The sequence below is a fragment of the Desmodus rotundus genome, chromosome 5, assembly GCF_022682495.2.
Source record: "Desmodus rotundus isolate HL8 chromosome 5, HLdesRot8A.1, whole genome shotgun sequence".
NCBI classification, from domain to species: domain Eukaryota; kingdom Metazoa; phylum Chordata; class Mammalia; order Chiroptera; family Phyllostomidae; genus Desmodus; species Desmodus rotundus.
Window position 1 is genome coordinate 104,481,059 of NC_071391.1, and position 18,361 is coordinate 104,499,419.

General features: G+C 48.8%; 1 protein-coding gene across 2 annotated transcripts in view; it reads left to right on the forward strand.

Moving 5' to 3' along the window:
- Window positions 1-18,361, forward strand: part of MERTK (MER proto-oncogene, tyrosine kinase) — a 90,985-nt gene that overhangs the window by 11,805 nt on the left and 60,819 nt on the right. For both annotated transcript variants that reach the window (XM_045193815.2, XM_024558488.3), the window contains exon 2: window positions 11,084-11,486. In XM_045193815.2, the coding sequence (XP_045049750.2) occupies window positions 11,084-11,486 (403 nt within the window). The remainder of the gene's footprint in view (window positions 1-11,083; window positions 11,487-18,361) is intronic.

Genomic DNA, 18,361 nt, shown 5'->3' on the forward strand with positions numbered 1-18,361 from the left:
GCTATACAGGAGTCTGAGATGGCTGCAATTTGTGATGGGCTTGGAGGTTCCCAGGTGAAGCCAAGCTGTGAACTTAGGCTTATCAATGGCCGGGCTTGGGGCTACTTAGCAAGTGCATCTTAGGCTGGGGGCTCACTCTGGCTGGCTGTGCCTTGTTTGAGAGGTTGTAGGAAGTTGTGAAGCAGGAGCCAAGACCAGCCATTGATATGGAAAAGCCCGTTAACAGTTTGGTGGCTGTAAGTTGGGTGGGGCAGAGCCTCAGGGGATCTCCAGGGCAGGGCAGACAGTGTTAGGCAGGTTGATGGAGTCTCAGCTGTGGCACCTACCTACCCGGCTCTGTGGCTTTGTGACTCTGTTGGGGGAGGGTTTAGAGAAGGGACAATAGCCTCTGCCTGCATTTCTGTCTGTGAGAAAGCTGTCTCCCAGCCCTTGCCTTGATGCCAGACACTTCAGTTCCTCCCTGGATGCTACTGGTGCCTTTCAAGCTGCCATTTTGGTGCTGGAGCTCAGAGGGAGGGAGTCTGAATAAGTCTGTGTGTGGGTGCTTTAAGAGGAACTGCTTGGGACTCAAGAAGTTTCTTCCACTGACTCAGTTCTTGCTGGTTTTTGCAGCTAGAAGTTATGGGGATTTATCTTCCTGGCACTGGAACCCTGGGCTGGGGGCTGGGTGTGGGGCTGGGACTCCTCTCTCTTGAGATGTCCCTCCAGGACTTTTACCCACCACACATGGGTGTGGGCTGGTGGGTGTGGGACCAGACTGTTCCATGTCTCCATTCCTCCTACCAGCCTGGGTGGATGTGGTGTCTTCAATTCCATAGTTGTCGGATTTCTGACGGTTCTGAGTGATGGTTATTCTATAGTTTCATTGTAATTTTAATGTGGTTGTGCAAGGAGGCGAGCCATTTTTACCTACACCTCCATCTTGAATGGAAGTCCTACATCTGTGTTTGGAGGTAATTCTTTGGTGGGCTAGGGTCTGTGTTGGGGGTGGTCTGTGGAGGAAAGAAACTGTGAGCTGAGAGTCGCTCTTGCGTCTTGGGAAAGCCACGCCTGGCCCTCGGGGAGAACCAGCCTCAGACTCCCAAGGGGAAGGTGCTGCAAGACCCTGGCCAGAAAGTGTTCCTTCAGTGTCTTTCTCTGACACTTGGTGTACTGCCAAAGGGGAAAGAGAAGGAAAACCCTTGGCTAAGTAAACATATATTCCTCTTTCACTGCAAGAGGCTGCATAGTCTAAAGCATAATCAGTTCCATACGTTTAGCGTCGATAGTCTGCGCATGCCTAGTGGCACCTTTGAAATAAGACAGATTGTGTGTCTTGTGTTATGAAGTAGTAACTGCCACGTACTGCATGTCTGTGCACAGCAAGCGAGCGTTGTGCAGTGTTCTGTGTGCGTCTTCTGCTCTCACCCGAGACAGCTGATGTTACCTTCTGACTGGTAATGAGGAGACTGAGTCTTAGATGGACAGGTGACTCGCTCAAGGTCCCCTGGCCTCCGTAAGGCTGAGCTGGGGCACTGCTGCCTGTCTGACCCTGAGTTCTTATACTTACCACACTCCCAAGTCGTGTGTGTTCAAACCTGGATCTTGCGCGTGGAGATTCTCAGGCCAGGCCCTCAGGAACATCACCCAAGCAAGGTGATGTGATTCATCCCTTATGGCAGGGTGTCTGCTCCTGGCGGCATGTTAGACTCACTAGAAGAGATCTCCTAAAACTCTGATGCCCAGCCGCACCCCTGGCTAATGAACTCCAGCTGTGGGTGAGCCCAGGCATCAGAGCTTTACAACTCTCCCTGGGGAGGCTGGTGTTCTGCTGGTTTGAGAGCTTGGGGGACCGTAGAGAGGTTGGTGGAGTGTCAGGTCAGGTTCTGGAACTCTCTTTTCTGGTTGCATTGGTGCCCCCACGGGGAGAACTGGGGGCTGCAGCTTGCTTGGGGAGCTTTTTTGCAAAGTACCTCTACCAAGAAAACACCAAATGCCCAAGTCAAAAAGTGGGGTTCAGGCTGAAGGGGATGGTGAGGGGCTGCCTAAAGCCCTTGGAGGCCCTTAGGGCTCTCACTGCTGAAGTGTGTGTGCATGAGGCCTGGGGAGAGGCCCAGATGTCTCTCTTTCTGTCTGTCTGTCTCTCTCTGTCTCTCTCTCTCTGTCTTGTAAGCTAGTGTATGGGCACCCGGTGAATGGGTAAGTGGTGGAACACTGGATAATCATCTTTCCTGCTCAGAGGTAGGAGTACTTCACACCTCCAGGTAAGGACTCAGAGAGGTGGGTGTGCTGTGGTTTCTCTCTGCCCCCCAGACCCACTCTTCCCCTAGCCTGTCCTCTACCAGTGAACTCCCCGGAGCTCCTTCTGCAAAGTGATACCAAGTTAGGTTTATTTGACTGAATATGTCATCCCTCATAGTCACTGTCCATCCGAAATGCAGGTGTAACTGGGCATCTTGTTTTTTCACCTGGCAGCTCTGTGCCTGCTGGGGCTCTTGTGGAGAACCTGCACCAGGACCGTGTTTAGTCCCCGACTTCACTGTCTTCACTGTGCAGACATCTCAGTGGGTTCCCACTGGCAGCCACGCCACCACAGGGCGTCTGGGACCCCCTCAGGCACGCGCAGCCCACCGCTTCGTCCCAGGAGGCCCCTGTCAGGCCAGCTAACTCCAAGGGGCTGAGTACAGTCACTCCTGAGGTTAATGTTTACCATTTACTGCTTGAGAACCTCAGGTCAAAGTTTTTAGAAGTTTTCTCTCCTTCATTATTGTTGCTGCTCTTTATCACGGGAGAATTCCTGGCTTTAGCATAAAGTGAAGTAACACTAAGTAGGAAGTTTCTGTTTGTTTTGGGTTTGGCTTCATCCAACAGGGGTGGGGGATAGGGAGGAGTCCTTAAACTGTGGCAGGCAGGTGGCCTAAGGACACAACGTGAATAGCAAATATCAGCCAGAATTGGGGGGTGGGGGGCACAGTCTAGGCACCTCTCTATTGGGTGGCAGGGGCGTGGACATAAATGGGATTCTGGAGGCCAAAAGCCTTTCAGATCCACCCCAGCAGGAGCCTCTGTCCTCCACTGTTGGGCTGCTGGACAGCAAAGCCCAGAAGGCAGCAGGCTTGTGGGACCGGGCAGTGCCATCCCCAAGCTGCCGTCCTGATCCCCACCCACACATGCTCCACAGGTGGAGGCAGAGAACCCCTGGGAGTTCAAGGACACTCCTCACTTCTACAGCGCCCCCATCTCCCTCCCAACCCAGCCCGCTGACATTAGGGCTGAACTTCAGAGACCTGGGCTCATGCCTCTGCCCACTGTGCTGTCTGACGAGGAGCAGGACAGAGGTCCCACAGGCCGGCGCTTCAGCCCTGCCCTATCCTGCCACTCAGTTCCCAGGGCTGTGAAGCAGGCTGAGGGCACCTGGTACCTGAGGGCAGAGGAGTCAGACAGGGCCTGCGTTCTCCACCTGCCCAACCCTCCAGGGCCAGGAGGCCACTCAGCGCAGCTAGTGTACCTGCGACTCTGGGACCTGCAACTTCAGCAGCTGCTGCTCCCTGTGTCCTCCTGCAGTTGGAGTCTTCAGGAGAACCTAAGGGCTCTCCTGCTAGGAGAGGGTGTGCAGGCCAGCACTAGAGCGGCTCCACAGAGCCCAGAGCCTTGTGGCCACAAGTTGCAAGTATATTTTTTCCTCTGGTTCGTGGCTGGCAGTTACCCTGCTCCAGTGTTACCATTGCCTGTGCCTTGTCTAAAACACACCTTCCTGGTAATCCCAGCCCTGGCTCCCACATCGGCCTGGACCTGCACAGTGAGCTAATGCGCCCGTACATCTCATCATCCCCATCCACCGAGGGACTCTGATCCTGGCAGGGATCCAACAGGGTAAAGTGCTTCCCCTGAGGATCTATCTCCGTGTGAGAGAGAGCTCTTCTCACTGAAGAGCTGCTGGCCAACCACCAACCAACACTGCCCCAACCCTCCAGCCGTCATGCGTGCTCAGCATGCACTCTGCAGACATTCGTGGATTTGGGGTGCACAGGTTCTTTTATTGTTTTGAAATATATTTTACTGATTATGCTATTACAGTTGTCCCATGTTTTTCCTCCTCTTTATTCCCTTCAGCCCTGCACCCCCTCTGCCACAAGCATTTCCCCCCTTAGTTCATGTCCATGGGTTGTACATGTAAGTTATTTGATTCTCCATTTCCTATACTATTCTTAACCTCCCCCCTGTCTATTTTGCACCTACCATTTATGCTTCTTACTCCCTGTACCTTTTCCCCCATCCTCTCCCCACTCCCTTCCCACTGATAACCCTCCTTGTGATCTCCATTTCTGTGAATCTATTCCTGTTCTAGTTGTTTGCTTAGTTGGGGTTTTCTTGTTTTTGTTTTTTTTTAAGTTCAGTTGTTGATAGTTGTGAGCTGGTTGTCATTTTACTCTTCATAGTTTTGGTCTTCTTTTTCTTCAATAAGTCCCTTTAATATTTCATACAATAAGGGCTGGGTGCTGATGAACTCCTTTAACTTGACCTTATCTGGAAAGCACTTTATCTCCCCTTCCATTCTAAATTATAGCTTTGTTGGAGAGAGTCATTTTGGATATAGGTCCTTGCCTTCAAATACTTCTTTCCAGCCCCTTCTTGCCTGTGAGGTTTCTTTTGGGAAATTAGCTGACAGTCTTATGGGAAGTCCTTTGTAGGTAACCATCTCCATCTCCTTTTCTCTTTCTACTTTTAAGATTCTCTCCTTATCTTTCATCTTGGGTAATGAAATTATGATGTGCCTTGGTGTGTGCTTGCTTGGGTCCAAATTCTTTGGGACTCTCTGAGCTTCCTAGACTTCCTGGACGTCTCTTTTCTTTGCAAGATTTGGGAAGTTTCTTCATTATGTTTTCAAATAAGTTTTCCATTTCTTGCTCTTCCTCTTCTCCTTCTGGTACCCCTATAATTAATTTGGATGTTGGAACATTTAAAGATGTCCTGGAGGTTCCTAAGCCTCCCCTCATTTTTTGAATTCTTGTTTCTTCATTCTGTTCTGGTTGAATGTTTTTTTCTTCCTTCTGCTCCAAATCATTGATTTGAGCCCCAGTTTCCTTCCCTTCACTCTTGGTTCCCTGTACATTTTCCTTTATTTCACTTTGGATAGCCTTCACTTTTTCATCTATTGTGTGACCATACTCAACCATTTCTGTCAGCATCCTGATTACCAGTGTTTTGAACTCTGCATCTGATAGGTTGGCTATCTCTTCATTGCTTAGCTCTACTTTTGGAGCTTTGATCTGTTCTTTCATTTGGGCCATATTTCTTTGTCTAGGTGTGCCTGTTACATTGTAAGGGGCAGAGCCTTAGGTATCCACCAGTGTGGGGTAAACCACGTCTGAGAGGGAACAGTGCCACTTGCTTGGCTCTCGAGGGCTTCCAGCCACTTTCCCCACTATCAACAAGCAAATTGGGCCCTTGTGGTGCTGATTCCCAGGTAGGTAGGTTTGTGTACATTCTAGGACCCTGTGGGTCTCTCCAGTGAACTCTCTTGTGAGGCTGGCAGTTTTTCCTGCTGCTGTAACCCCGACAACTTTTTACAGCCAAAGGTTTCTAGGCTTTATTTCTCCACACTGGAACCCTGGGTAGCGCAGTCTGTCTTGCTCCCCATTTGTTCCTCTCAGTTTATCCACACGCAAATGTAGAACTGCCCAGTCCTCTTCATCTATCGCCTTGCCATGCGTCCTCTTCACCCCGCTGCCCGTCTCTACCCCTCCTACCATTCTAATGAATGTTTCTTCTTTAACTCCTTGGTGGTTGGACTTCCATATAGTTAGTTAGGTTTTCTGGCAGTTCTGGTTATTTTTGGTTTTTAATATTGTTGTTGTCCTTCTTTTGGTTGTGCAAGGAGGCAAAGTGTGTCTACCTATGCCTCTATCTTGGCCGGAAGTCTCTGGGATGTGTAAGTTCATCACTCAGAAAACAGGTTCTCTACTAGCAGCCCCTAACTGACCGATGTTGAATCTAAGTGACTAAGGTCCCTAAACATCTGACCCACTGTGGCTGCTTGTGGTTGGTGGAAGCAGTGCTGCTTCAGAGGCAGCCCCACTGCAGTGCCCCTCCCAGTGCAGCAGTGTTCTTGCCTGCACCACCTCTTTTCCCTGCCGGTACACAGTTCAGCACAGTGCCCGCATCACACCCATTTATTGCATAGATGTTCACTGTTCAACTCCATTCCCTTCACCATATTGAATTCAGAGGATGCCACCTCCAGACTTCAAGAAAGCTACAGACAAATTTGTTCAGGAGAACAAGGCAAAGCCCTGTGAATCAATGGGTAGTATGCCTAACCAATTTCTTTGTTAGATAAATACACATTTGCTACTCACACCCCACGGGCCTGCCCTGTGCTGGGCAGGGAAGGTGTTTGCCATCATGTCTCACCAGGGCGGGATGGGTGTGGCTCCCTATAGTTGGCCTCCAGCTGCTGGAACAGCTGGGCAGCTTCCCTTGGACTTGAGCAGGAAGCCACTTATCCAAGGTGGCTTGTAAGGTTAAACTTCTCTCTTTAGCCACTAGCCCAGTCACACAAGGAAATGGCCTTGAGGGAAGGTGCTTTGCAGAAAGGGGCACATATTCTCATGAAGTCTCTGGGTTTTCACACATCTCACACACTGGCTAATCATTGTCTCCACAATGGCGATTGTCAAGCAAGCTGGCCCCCCCACATTTGCTGTTGTGACCTTGAGAATGAGTTAATGAGAATAGGTTAATAATGAAAATGGAAAGTTTAAAATTTTTTGATGTGGCCTTCCCCTACATCACTTTCCCCAAAATAATGTTAAAGTAATCCACTTGGGAGGAAAAAAAAGGGGGAGGACATCATACAATGGAAGTTGTAAGAACAGTGAAAAATTGGCAGCTTAAGATGAAATTCCTAATCAATCATTGCCCGTGGGTCCAAGGCTTTGGAATGACTTCCATTTTGCCTTTTTGCACACAATCCACACTCATTCAGCTCTCAAGCACCATTCATGCAGGCCACCATGTGAATGGCAATACCCTGCCCCCCAACACAAAAACCTCACCAACCCTATGGACTTCAGCCGCAGCCCTACAAATCAGTGGTTCTCGAGGACTGCACCATGGCAGGTTTTCACTGATTCATAATAAAATGAGAAAACAGGATAAACAATAGCCAAGATTGACCAAGCACTTACTACGACCCAAACAAAACAATACTTTTTTTCTTCTGATGGCTGTCCTGGGCAGCACCATTATTCCTTCCCCATTTTCCCCACGAGGAGACTGGACTTCAAACAGCCTCCCAGCCTGTGTTCTTCAAGCAGCGGGAAGGATAAAGATGCTGAGTGACCACTCCTGAGAACTTGAGACTGTGCTTTGAGACTGTGTGCCTCCTCAGTATTCGGGTCAGACTGACTTTCCTGTGTGTGGTGGTGGTGATGGGGAGAATGCTGATGTGGTCCGCCTCTTGTGCTGCCTGTGTCCTTCGCCCTTTTTGGCTGCTCCTGAAGTTAGGTCTTCAGTATCTTCCTGGTGGGTTTCCCCACTTCCAGGCTTCCTCCTTCCTGGTGCTCTGGTCCAGCACAGCCCCCTCCCCTCCTCTGTGCAGATACCTTCAGAAATCCTGCTACTTCGCCCGGGATTCAGGGCTCACAGCGGCACCACTTGACAGCTAAACTGGTGTTCCCAGACCATCAAGACCGCTTCTTTCTCTCCATTTTCCTGCCACCTCTGCCCCTGGAAACCCTGTGTATCCCTCCCTCCTTCCCATTTATGCCTTTACTTACTCATTCAACACACCCATTCTGAGCGGCTGTTTGAACTGGCTGTGGTGTGTGTGAGAGCTCATGGGGCTCTCAGCGGGTCCAGCAGGGAGAAGGAACTGAATGAGTGATCAAAGGTGGGGGCCCAGCACCCACCTGGGAGGGCTGACCAGGCGGGGTGGGGAGGGATCAGGGAAGGCCTCCTCCCACCCCCAGTGAGCCATGTCATTTCCTGTTTAATACTGGGACCCTTTGCGCCTCTCTCCTGGGCAGATGACTTTGTGATCTCAATAGACTGTCACAGCAACTCTGAGCCCCAGGAGGTGCTGTATAAATATTTGTTGGCAATTAAGTCATTTTACTGACTTGGCAGATCACAACGTGGAGACCAGTTATCTTTTCAGTCACGCTCAGTGATTACAGGGTGGGTGTGGCCGCTTCCCACCTCCAGTGACATCATCTGCACGGGCCCTCCCTGTCACTTTGTTCAGTGAGCTCCGCTCTTAGAAAACGAGGGTTATACCCCAAACTGTAACCAGAGGTTAAATTGCAGGGTTGAGATTACAAAACAGGTTTCTATTTTATACTATCTATGCTTCTATAAATATTTGAATTTTTCACCACAGACAGTGTGACATTTGTAATTAGAAAGGTCACATGTGTTTGAGTATATTGAACAAACCAAAGAAAGTATTGTTTGCTTTCTTCAATCTACTTAATGCCTTCTATGAAACTTTCATATATTTAAAGACAAAAATAGTAATTTGGGCAAAACCTGGCTCCCTGGAGCTCAGTGAGTTGGAGGGACTGGAGGTAAGTTTGCCAGTGCAAGAGGCAGAGGTGGACCCGGAGGGCTTCGAAGCCTGAAGAGAGAGAGAGTGCAAGGCATAGGTCAACAGCTAGAGCCTTCATTACTGCAGAAAGCACCTCAAATCAGAGAAAGATGGGGACTGGATGGGACCCAGGTGCCGGGCTTCTCCTCCCCCTACTGAAAGCACAGGCCCACACTCACATGTCAGGCTTGACCGGCGAGTTGAGTCGCCCTGACCCCCAGCCCCGGCACACTCACCTGTCTGCATGCCTGGTCAAGGCTGTCCCACACAACCCTCCACCAAAGTGTGCAGAAGGCCCTGCTCCCCACAGCCCCTAAGACCTCAGTGTAAGGACAAGCAGTGAGTGTTCCCTGGTTCCTTCCAGTAAAATGCCTTCCCCTCCACCCTGATCTTTACCCTGAGACGTTCCCAAATGCAGCAGCCATGGGAGTGGACCTGACGTGGGAGAAAGTCATGTGGACATGGCTCAGTGACTGGAACTGTGGCCTTCAACTGAGGCGTGTTTGCAGTCCAGAGAGACCTGGCAGGGAGGAGGCCGGAGGAGTACATTCTCGGGTTCCTCTTCCTGCCACCAGGTCTCCTGCTCGTAGCTCAATTAACCATATAAGTGCTTAGCTGGATACTTAAAAATAATTTGCCATTGATCTGAAATTCAGGTTTAAGTGGGTGTCGTGCATTCTTTTTTTTTAATTATTTTTTCTTGTTTTTTTATTTTTATAGAATTTATTAGTGACATTGGTTAATAAAATTATATAGGTTTCAAGTATACACTTCTATAATACATCATCTGTATGTTGTATTGTGTGTTCATCTCCCAAAGTCAAGTCTGGCATTGCACATTCTTACTAAATCTGGCACAGCCCTAAGCAGGGACCACCCTACTCTGCACACACACTCAGGAGCCCAGGAGGATGTGACATCTTGAACAGGACAGGAGGCACCGCCCTTGAGCAGGGGTCAGGGCCTTGGTGTGCTCCAGTTACTACCTGCGGAATGCCAGGCCTGCGTTTCTCCTACCTGCCTGTTTCACCAGAATTGTGGTCAGTGTGTTTGAATACATAGCAACCAGCATAGAACGTATGTTCCAAAAATGCCATTAAAAGAACTAAAAGTACAACTATTACAAGCCTATAGTTTTAGAAATAGTTTTGAGCCAAATGAAATGAAAACTTCTCTAGGTCCATTCCAACCGGCAAGCATTTTGCTAGAAGCTCGGAGTCACTCTGTAGCTAGTGACATGAGCATACTTCTAACCCCCTCCCCCCAACATACCTAGGGATGGGTCTCTTTATGACCGGTAGAAGCCTTCCAAGGCTGCTGGCCAGGTTTGTGGCACAGTCTTGTGGCCGGGCAGATAGAAAGTGACCTCAGGTGCTGTCACCTTCCTGCCATGCTCTCGGGGCTGTGACGTGTTAGCGTGGGCAGGTAGGAGTCAATAAAAGAGAAAGCTAGGCTGTCGGGGCCTGATTCAGTCTGGGAGTTACAGCTTCAGACACCCCAGGGAAGGGCTGCATCCCCAAGGGGATTGGTATTCCTCTAGCCCCCAATACCCTCATCGTAGGGAGGAAGGACCGGCTTTTCAGTGTCAACCTAGGAGCATGCACAGGAGGTGCCAAGATGGTGACCATAAAGGGGAGGTATCTGATCTGGGAAGAGAATCAGATCAGATGAGGGCATGAAACCCTCACACCCGGAAGATCTAGGAAAGAGATTGGATAGGGGGAGGACCCATCCCTTCCCAAGCCCAAGGAAATATAATCAAAGCTTAACAAAGGACCGTCTCAGGAGCACACGTTGGCCCGTTTGTTCACCCATTTGCTGTATTCCCTCTCCATAGCAGCCGCATGCTCCAAGTGCAGTCATGTGGGGCCAGCGCTGGCTGGAAAGCAGCTGTGAGCAGAGACTAAGCTGGCCAGCTCCAATAAATCTTACCCCTACACCTCATTCCCCCATGTATAGGTCCTGAAATGCTCTTCTTGCAGCTCCATGGAAGAACCCCAATTTCCACCGGCAACAGAAGGACTTGGGAATGACTCACTCACAAAAAAAATATTTTTGATGGGGGTGTATGGTTCAGAACAAGTTATTCCAAAATGTGCCTGTGGCATGTGGATTATTTTGAGCTAAAGCCAACTTTAGCCTCTTCTAGGCTCAAGGGACACTGTGCCCCTCTCAACTACCCAGAAGAACTTATATTAGAAACCTAAACCATAATAAGATTATCAACCATGACCTCTTTTAACGTATCTGTGGGGAAGGACAAACTTCCGTTTACCAAGCAGGTGCTCTTCTTATTGTCTGAGCCTGTGAAGCCCCCAAGGCCCCTTTCCTTGTCTCTTGCTCAGGAGGTCTTTTACATCCACGCTCATCTTCTGTCTCTGAACCCCCTGCGCGTGCCTTCCTAGGGCAGGGAGGATGCCTCACTTCTCCGTCGTCAGGGCCTCCTAAGTAGAGAACCTACTTGGAAAACTCCAGTATATTTAAAAGGCTAAAAGTCGTTGTTCTGTTTTGCAGCTCTGGCTGAGGAGAGGAAAGAATCCACACCCAGCCAGCCATTCCCAGGAGACCTGGCTGACCTTGTGCCACCGGCCTTTCCTCCGACCGATGGAGCCCAGCCTTTTATGGTGCCGACACCAGTCCTGCCTGGAAGGTCCCACACAGGAAACGCAGCCCTTCCCAGCGCGACCTCAGCCAGCTCCAAGCTCATACCACCTCTTGCATTTGATCACACAGTTAGCCACATAATACTGTCTGAACACAAAGACATCAAGTTTAATTGTTCAATCAGCATACCTAACATGTACCAGGACACCCATATTTCTTGGTGGAAAGATGGGAAGGAACTGCTTGGGGCGCACCATGCAGTTACTCACTTTTATCCGGATGAGGAAGCCACAGCAGTGATTGCGTCCTTCAGGTACGTGTTTCCCCTTTCTTTCAATGTTCCGCGGTTGACAGTTCTGAAGCAAAGGCCTCCTCAGTACAAAACAGCCTGTGCTTTCTGTGTTTGCAGCTCCACAGGTCCTTTCAGAGTGTAGACTAGTACCGGAGCCTGTATGGAGGATCTTTGCAGTTGGTCATAGCCCCCCTGGATGTAATGAGCTCTCGGGCCTGGTGTGAGAGTGACAGCTCTCCAGCTGAGCTGGGGATGCGCCCTCCTAGGGGAAACATTCCAGGAGGCACTGGCCATCAGGCCAGGGACTGGGAGGCAGCTCTCAGCAAAATGGGAGCTGGTGCTCCTATGACTGGTAGGCCCCACAGACCTGGTGATCAGTAATTTCTTGGCAAAGGGGACGTTTTTGTGGTTTGTTTTCTGTCCAGTTGAGGGCCTTTTGATGGTTCCCATCGCTAAAGCTGGGAGGACCCTGCTTTCTTAGTCGATTTTCTCTGTGAAGATGTGAAGTGGTCAGCTGGGTTTCTTGCACCCTGTGGGTATCTTGCACCTAAGCCGCTGTTGTTTGACACGCCCATGCCCACAGCTGCCCTGTAGGGTCTGATGCCTGCTGCTTCTGGTGGCCCCCAGATGGAATCATACATGACAAAGCAGCAAAACATCTGTAGAAAACAAGGACATAATTTCTTAAGTCAAACTACCAGCTGGAAGAGGTGCCAGTAGCTGCAGATCACTGACGCTGTAACTCGCTTCGTACTCAGAAGACTTTCTTTCAGCTCAGTTTAGACAAGACTTTGTACGTGGGTACCGGGGGCATGCCACCAGCACCATTTGATCTGTGACAGGTAGACAGGACGCCTATCAGTGCATCTTTGTGTTTCTTTTAAAATTGTCGTATATTTTTCATTTGTTAATCATGGCGACAAGCACAGAAGTAAACTTCACCATTTTAGCCCGCTTTGAGTGTGCAATTCGGTGGCGCTAAGCACACTCACATGTGGTGCGGCCATCACCACCGTCATCTCCAGAACGTTTCCATTCTTCCGAACAGAAACTCCTTGCTCGGGAAGCACCAGCTCCCCACCCCGCTCCCCCACCTCCTGGTAACCTTGGTTCTATATTCCTTTTCTGTGAATTTCTCTACTCTAGGGACCTCATATAAGTGGAAATGTACAATACTTGGCCTTTTTGTATTTCTTTTAAGAAGGCTTTAGAGCTTACCCGCTACATAAGAGCCATTTCTGAGCCGTCCAGCCCAGGTGGGACAGGTCCTAGGAACAGAGAGGCACTGTTTGGCCCTTTAGGACATTCTGGGGCCAGCCCAGGCGAGGCTGCCGTGGCGTGACAGGCCCTGCAGTGGCTGGCCCTGTGGTCTGTCCGGGTGGCTTCTGCGTAGACGCCATGGCCAATCTGTATGGGTCCTGTGGTTCTACCTGGTACAGATGTTTGTACTTGACCAAAATTTTAGGGGATTTTTATGCCTTTTTGAAAGCAGTGCATTCATGTAGTAGAATATTTTAACTTTTCAAAACTTCTCTCTCCCACTCAACCCCCAACCCTTTGCCCACGGGGAGCTGAAGTCACCCATTTCTCAGGCATCTTCCCAGAGATTCCGTGCTTGGGTTGAGGGTGCACCAAGCTCCAGTGTGTGGACTAAGCTAATAGAGTGTTCCTCGCAGCTGTGGTGACTCAGTACCCGTGGCTCACATCATTGGGGCTATATAAATGCTGCTTTTGGCTCAATCATGTCATAGATGGTAATCACATTTACTTCTTAGCATTTTTATTTTCCTGAAGTAAATATTGTTTCCTGCTCACTAGTTTGTTTAATTTTCTAAGCGTCAATCACTTAGAAAATCACTTCTCAGTCGCTTCTCTGAACTCTACATGAAAATAGGCATTTCTTCTCAAAGTGACAAAATGATCAGCCTGAGTTTTTCCCTGGCAATGCCCGCCCTAGAGCCTTCCCCTCTCCTGCTCTGGTCTGGGCTCCGGCGGAGCCACCCTTGTGCTCTGTGCAGGGACCCTCAGTCCTCCTGACTCCCAGCCGCTGCTCCCAGGAGCCCAGGCCCCTTCTTGGCGTTCACTCCCTCGCTTGGCATTGAGCCCATCCTCACTGGCACCCTGGGACTTGCATCTCTGAAAATGCCATTTTGTTTCTTAGCCTCACCTTGACGCAATTCGGCGTGACAGAGAATTCAAAAGGAAAATAATTTCCTGTTGTCACTGGAAAGTCATCAATATAATTCCTTTTCACTCGCAAATTTGTTCTTGCTACTTTGATTCACGGGTAAATGACCTGCTTCTCTTTCCCCCAGACGCTTTGGGATCTGCACTTTGCCTCGGGCTTGTGACATTCCCTGGTGAAGCCCCTGAGGAGGTCTTTTCTCTCCCACTGTGCTGCCCACTGAGGGGCCTGGTGAGGGCAGGCCCGAATTTCCAGGACTGGGCATTCTCTCGCATCATGCTCCCGCCTTCTGTGTTCTCTCTGGACCAGTTCCTGGGTGTAGGAACATGCGTGTTGCTATTGTGAGCCCAGAGCCTTTCCCGCTGAGCCTGCATGGAGACTGCCTGCTGTTTCTGCTGTGAGCAGGGAGGGCCCCGGGGACACCACTCCTGGCCTCCAGGCCACCCCACCCTGCCTTCAGCATAGGAGCCTTTCCTCGATGTGTGGAAATCACACTCAGAGTTCTTTGTGAAAAAACTGTCCTTTGTATAGGGCAAGGATGCGACGGATGTGGACTTGCTAACTGATGTCAGCTCAGTCCCCTCACCGCTAAGCTCTTGCTGACGTGAATGTGTCAGCATAAGAACTATCCAAATCTGTAGAGAATTTGCTTTTACTTTAAATAATGTTTTACTTTTTAATTACAGTTGATATTCAATATTACATTAGTTTCAGGCCTACAGCCCAGTGACCAGACATTATATAAGTAAGTGACCACCCTGATAAATCTAGACCTGTGTGACACCATACGTGTTTATTATAACAGTACGGACTATATTCCTTATTCTGTCCTTTACATCCCGTGACCATTCTGTAACAACCAATTTGAACTTCTTCATCCCCTCACCCTTTTCACTCGTCCCCCTGAGGCCCCCTCCCATCTGACAACCATCAAAATTATCTCTGTGTCTATGAGTCTGTTCTTGTTCTGCTTGCTCATTTATTTTTGTTAAGATTCGACATATAAGTTAAATTATATGGTGTTTGTCTTTCTGCCTGACTTATTTCCCTCAGCACAATACCCTCTAGGGGCATGTATATTGTTGCAGATTTCATTCTTTTTCATGGCTGAGGCATAATCCGTTGTATACATGCTCCATTTCTTTATCCATTCATCTATTGATGACACTTAGGTTGCTTCCGTAGCTCGGCTATTTGTAAATAACGCTGCAATGAACATAGAGACGTATGTCTTTTGACTTAGTGTCTTTTCGATTTAGCGTTTTGGGTTTCTTCAGATAAATACCCAGAAGTGGAATTGCTAGGTCCTTCTTTTTTCTTGTTATATAGCCTTTGTTTTAAATTATATATCCTTTGTTTGGTGTAAGTATTGCTACCGCTCCTTTTTGTTTGTTTCCGTTTTCACAAAATATCTTTTTCCACCCCTTTACTTTCAATCTGAAGTAAGACTCTTGTTATCCTTCCAGTCACTGTATGTTTTTTGATTGGAACATTAATCCATTTGCATTTAAAGTATTATGATTATTGATAGATGTGTATTTATTGACATTTTATTATTCATATTTTAATATTTTGTTTACTTCTTCTTCTTAAAGACAATCGTTTAACATTTCTTATAATGCTGGTTTGGCTGTGATGAACTCCTTTAGCTTATTCTTGTCTAGAAGGCTCTTTGTCTTTCAATTCTAAATGATAGCTTTGCTGGGCAGAGCAATTTTGGTTGTAGGTCCTTGCTTTTCATCACTTTGAATATTTTACGTCAATCCCTTTTGGCCTGCAAAGTTTCTGTTAAAAAAATAGCTGACTGTCTTTTGGGAACTCCCTTGTAGGTAACTAACTGCTTTTGTCTTGCTACTTTTAAGATTCTCTCTTTGTCTTTAACCTTTGCCAGTTTGTTTATGATGTGTCTTGGTGTGGGCCTCTTTGAGTTCTCTTGTTTGGGACTCCCTATGCTTCCTGGACTTGTATGTCTATTTCCTTCACCAGGTTAAGGAAGTTTTCTGTCATTATTTTTTCAAATAGGTTTTCATTTCCTTGCTCCCTCTCTGTCCCTTCTGGCAACCCCACGATGTGAATGTCGGTTTGCTTGAGGTTGTCCCAGAGGCTTCTTATACTGTCTTCATTTTTTTGGATTCTTTTCTATTTTTGCTGTTCTGATTGGGTGTTTTCTGCTTTCTTATCTTCCAAAGTGCTGATTTGGTCCTCTGCTTCATCTACTCTATTGTTGGTTCCCTGTACCGTATTCATTTCAGTTAGTGTATTCTTCATATCTGACTGGGTCTTTTTTATGGTTTTGCATGTATTTTTTTTCATGATGTTGAAGTTCTCGTTAAGTACCCTGAACATCCTTATAGCCATTCTTTTGAACTCTGTATCTGTTGGTTCGCTTGCCTCCATTTCATTTAGTTCTATTTATGGAGATTTCTCTTTTATTTGGGGCATGTTTCTTTGTCTCCTCGCTTTGGCTGCTTCCCTGTGTTTGTTTCTGTGTATCAGGTAGAGCTAGTGGATCTCCTGGTTTTAGTAGAGTGGCCTTATGCAATAGGTGTCCTGTAGGGCCCAATGGCCAGCCTCCACAGTAACTTGAGCCAGGGGCTCCAGGTGGACCCTTCCTTCCCCCACCCCCAGGGGCTGTGTGCACCCTTCTTTATACTGGAGCCTTGATTACTGTTGGCATATCACTACTAGGGACTCACCACCAGGCCAACTGGCTGTGAGGACCGGCTGAAACTACAGCGGAGGAGGTGCTGAGTAGGGGCTAAACTCACAGAGCAGGACTTGCTTCAGTGGGGCTGTGGTGCCCGCCAAGTCCCCCCTCTTGAGTGGGTCATTTGGGGAGGTGGTCGAATGGCAATCCTGCATGGTCTGAGGCTGTCCACTGGGTACAGTGGCTCTGAGACCTCCTAGAGGTGCAGACCAAGGTCAGCCACTGCCTGTGCCCTACCCATGGCCACCTGGCAAAAGCTACAAAGCTATCTGCAAGTGCTACTTGTGCTGGGCTTGAAGGTGCCCAGGAGAGGCCAAGCTGCAAACTGCCACTGGCTGCCACTGGTGCTGGGCCTGGGGCCTCTTAGCAAGAGATATGGGATATGCGGAGGCCAGATGCTGCTTGTTTGAGAGAGTTTAGGAAAATCCAAAGCATGAGTCACAAGAGGTGATCGGTATGGAAAAGCCACTGGAAGCGGCTTATGTGGGCCCCAAGTTGGATGGGGTCGGGTATCAGGAAATCACCAGGGTGGGGAGAACAGTGTTAGCTAGGTTGAAGGAGACTTATACTTGGCACCTGCCTGATGAATCTGTGGGGGAGGGCCCAGAAAAGGAGCAGTGGCCTCTGCCAGCACTTCTGTCTGGGAGAAAGCTGTAGCTTGACCTCTTGCCTTCATGCCAGACACTTCGCTTCTTCCCCAGCACTGAGATCAGAGCACACGAGTACTAACACGTCCATGCACAGGCCCATGAAGAGGAAAGCCTGGGACTGCAGAATCCCTGCATCTCACTCAGCCACAGTTCCCGCCGGTCTTTACATCTAGAGGTTATGGAGACTTCTTCTCCTGGCATGAGAACCCTGGGCTGGCAAGCCTGGTGTGGCGCTGGGGTGCCTCACTCCTCAGGGGGTGGACCTCCGCATCCGAGATATCCTTCCTGATTTTTATCTGCCACGTGTGTGTGGGACCTGCCCGTTTCATGTCTCTTCCCCTCCTACCTGTCTCCCTGGATGCTTCTTTATATCCTTAGTTGTAGGACTTATGTTCAGCTAGATTTCAGGTGGTCTGAATGATGACTATTCTGTAGTTTAGTTGTAATTTGGGTTGTGGGAGGATTCAAGTACTTCATTTACCTACACCAGCCATCTTGACCAGAACTCTGAGAATTTTTATAAGAATTTATTTGAGGCAAATGGGCAACATAAACTTGGGAGCAAGATCTCAAATGCTCCCAAGAAGAACAGTTTTACAGCTTCTTTTAGGCATTTGAAATTAAGGAGGGAACGGAGGGAAGATGAAGGACAGAGAAATCAAAGTGGGGGATGGGATTATGGGATAACTAGCAAGACTATGTGCTCTCTTGAGGGTGGTTACAGTTTATTTCTGAGGTGTGTTAACCTAGGTGCACAGAAACAATGGACATTGCTTTTTGAAGGCAAAGATAAACCTTCTACTAAAAGTTACATGAGTTACATGCCTGGAGCATGCCTACCAACCATGACCCTCTGGTTAGGAATTTAGAATCAGATCATCCTATAAAGTTACTTTCCACAGAACCCCATTTTTCATCTACCAATGACTGAAGACAGAGTTTGGCCACATTCCTTCTGTCCCCTTTTCTAGTCCTAGCCTGAATTTTCCTTGCTGGTTGGCTGAAGGTCCTCCCGGGTGTTCTGTGCATCTGACTTCTGTGGCCCAGGGTATGCTGCCAGGTGGGTACTTAGGTGTGTTCTGTGTCCCCCTCAGGTGCCTTCCTGGGGCCCTGCACTGCATCCCCCTCTGGCTGTCACTTTTTCCCTGGTTGCCAGCTCTTTGTGTCATCTGGCAAGCCTGCTGCCACACCGGGGTCCCAAGGCACAGGTGTCCTCAGCCTGTCAGATCTTGTCCTCCACTCCATGGAATCCCGGGTCTTGCCTGAAAAAAGTGACACCTCTTCTAAAGTGAACTTGTGAACCCTGTGGAAAGGACTCCCTCTGCAGTAGCTATGCACCTTGGCTTCCCTTGGA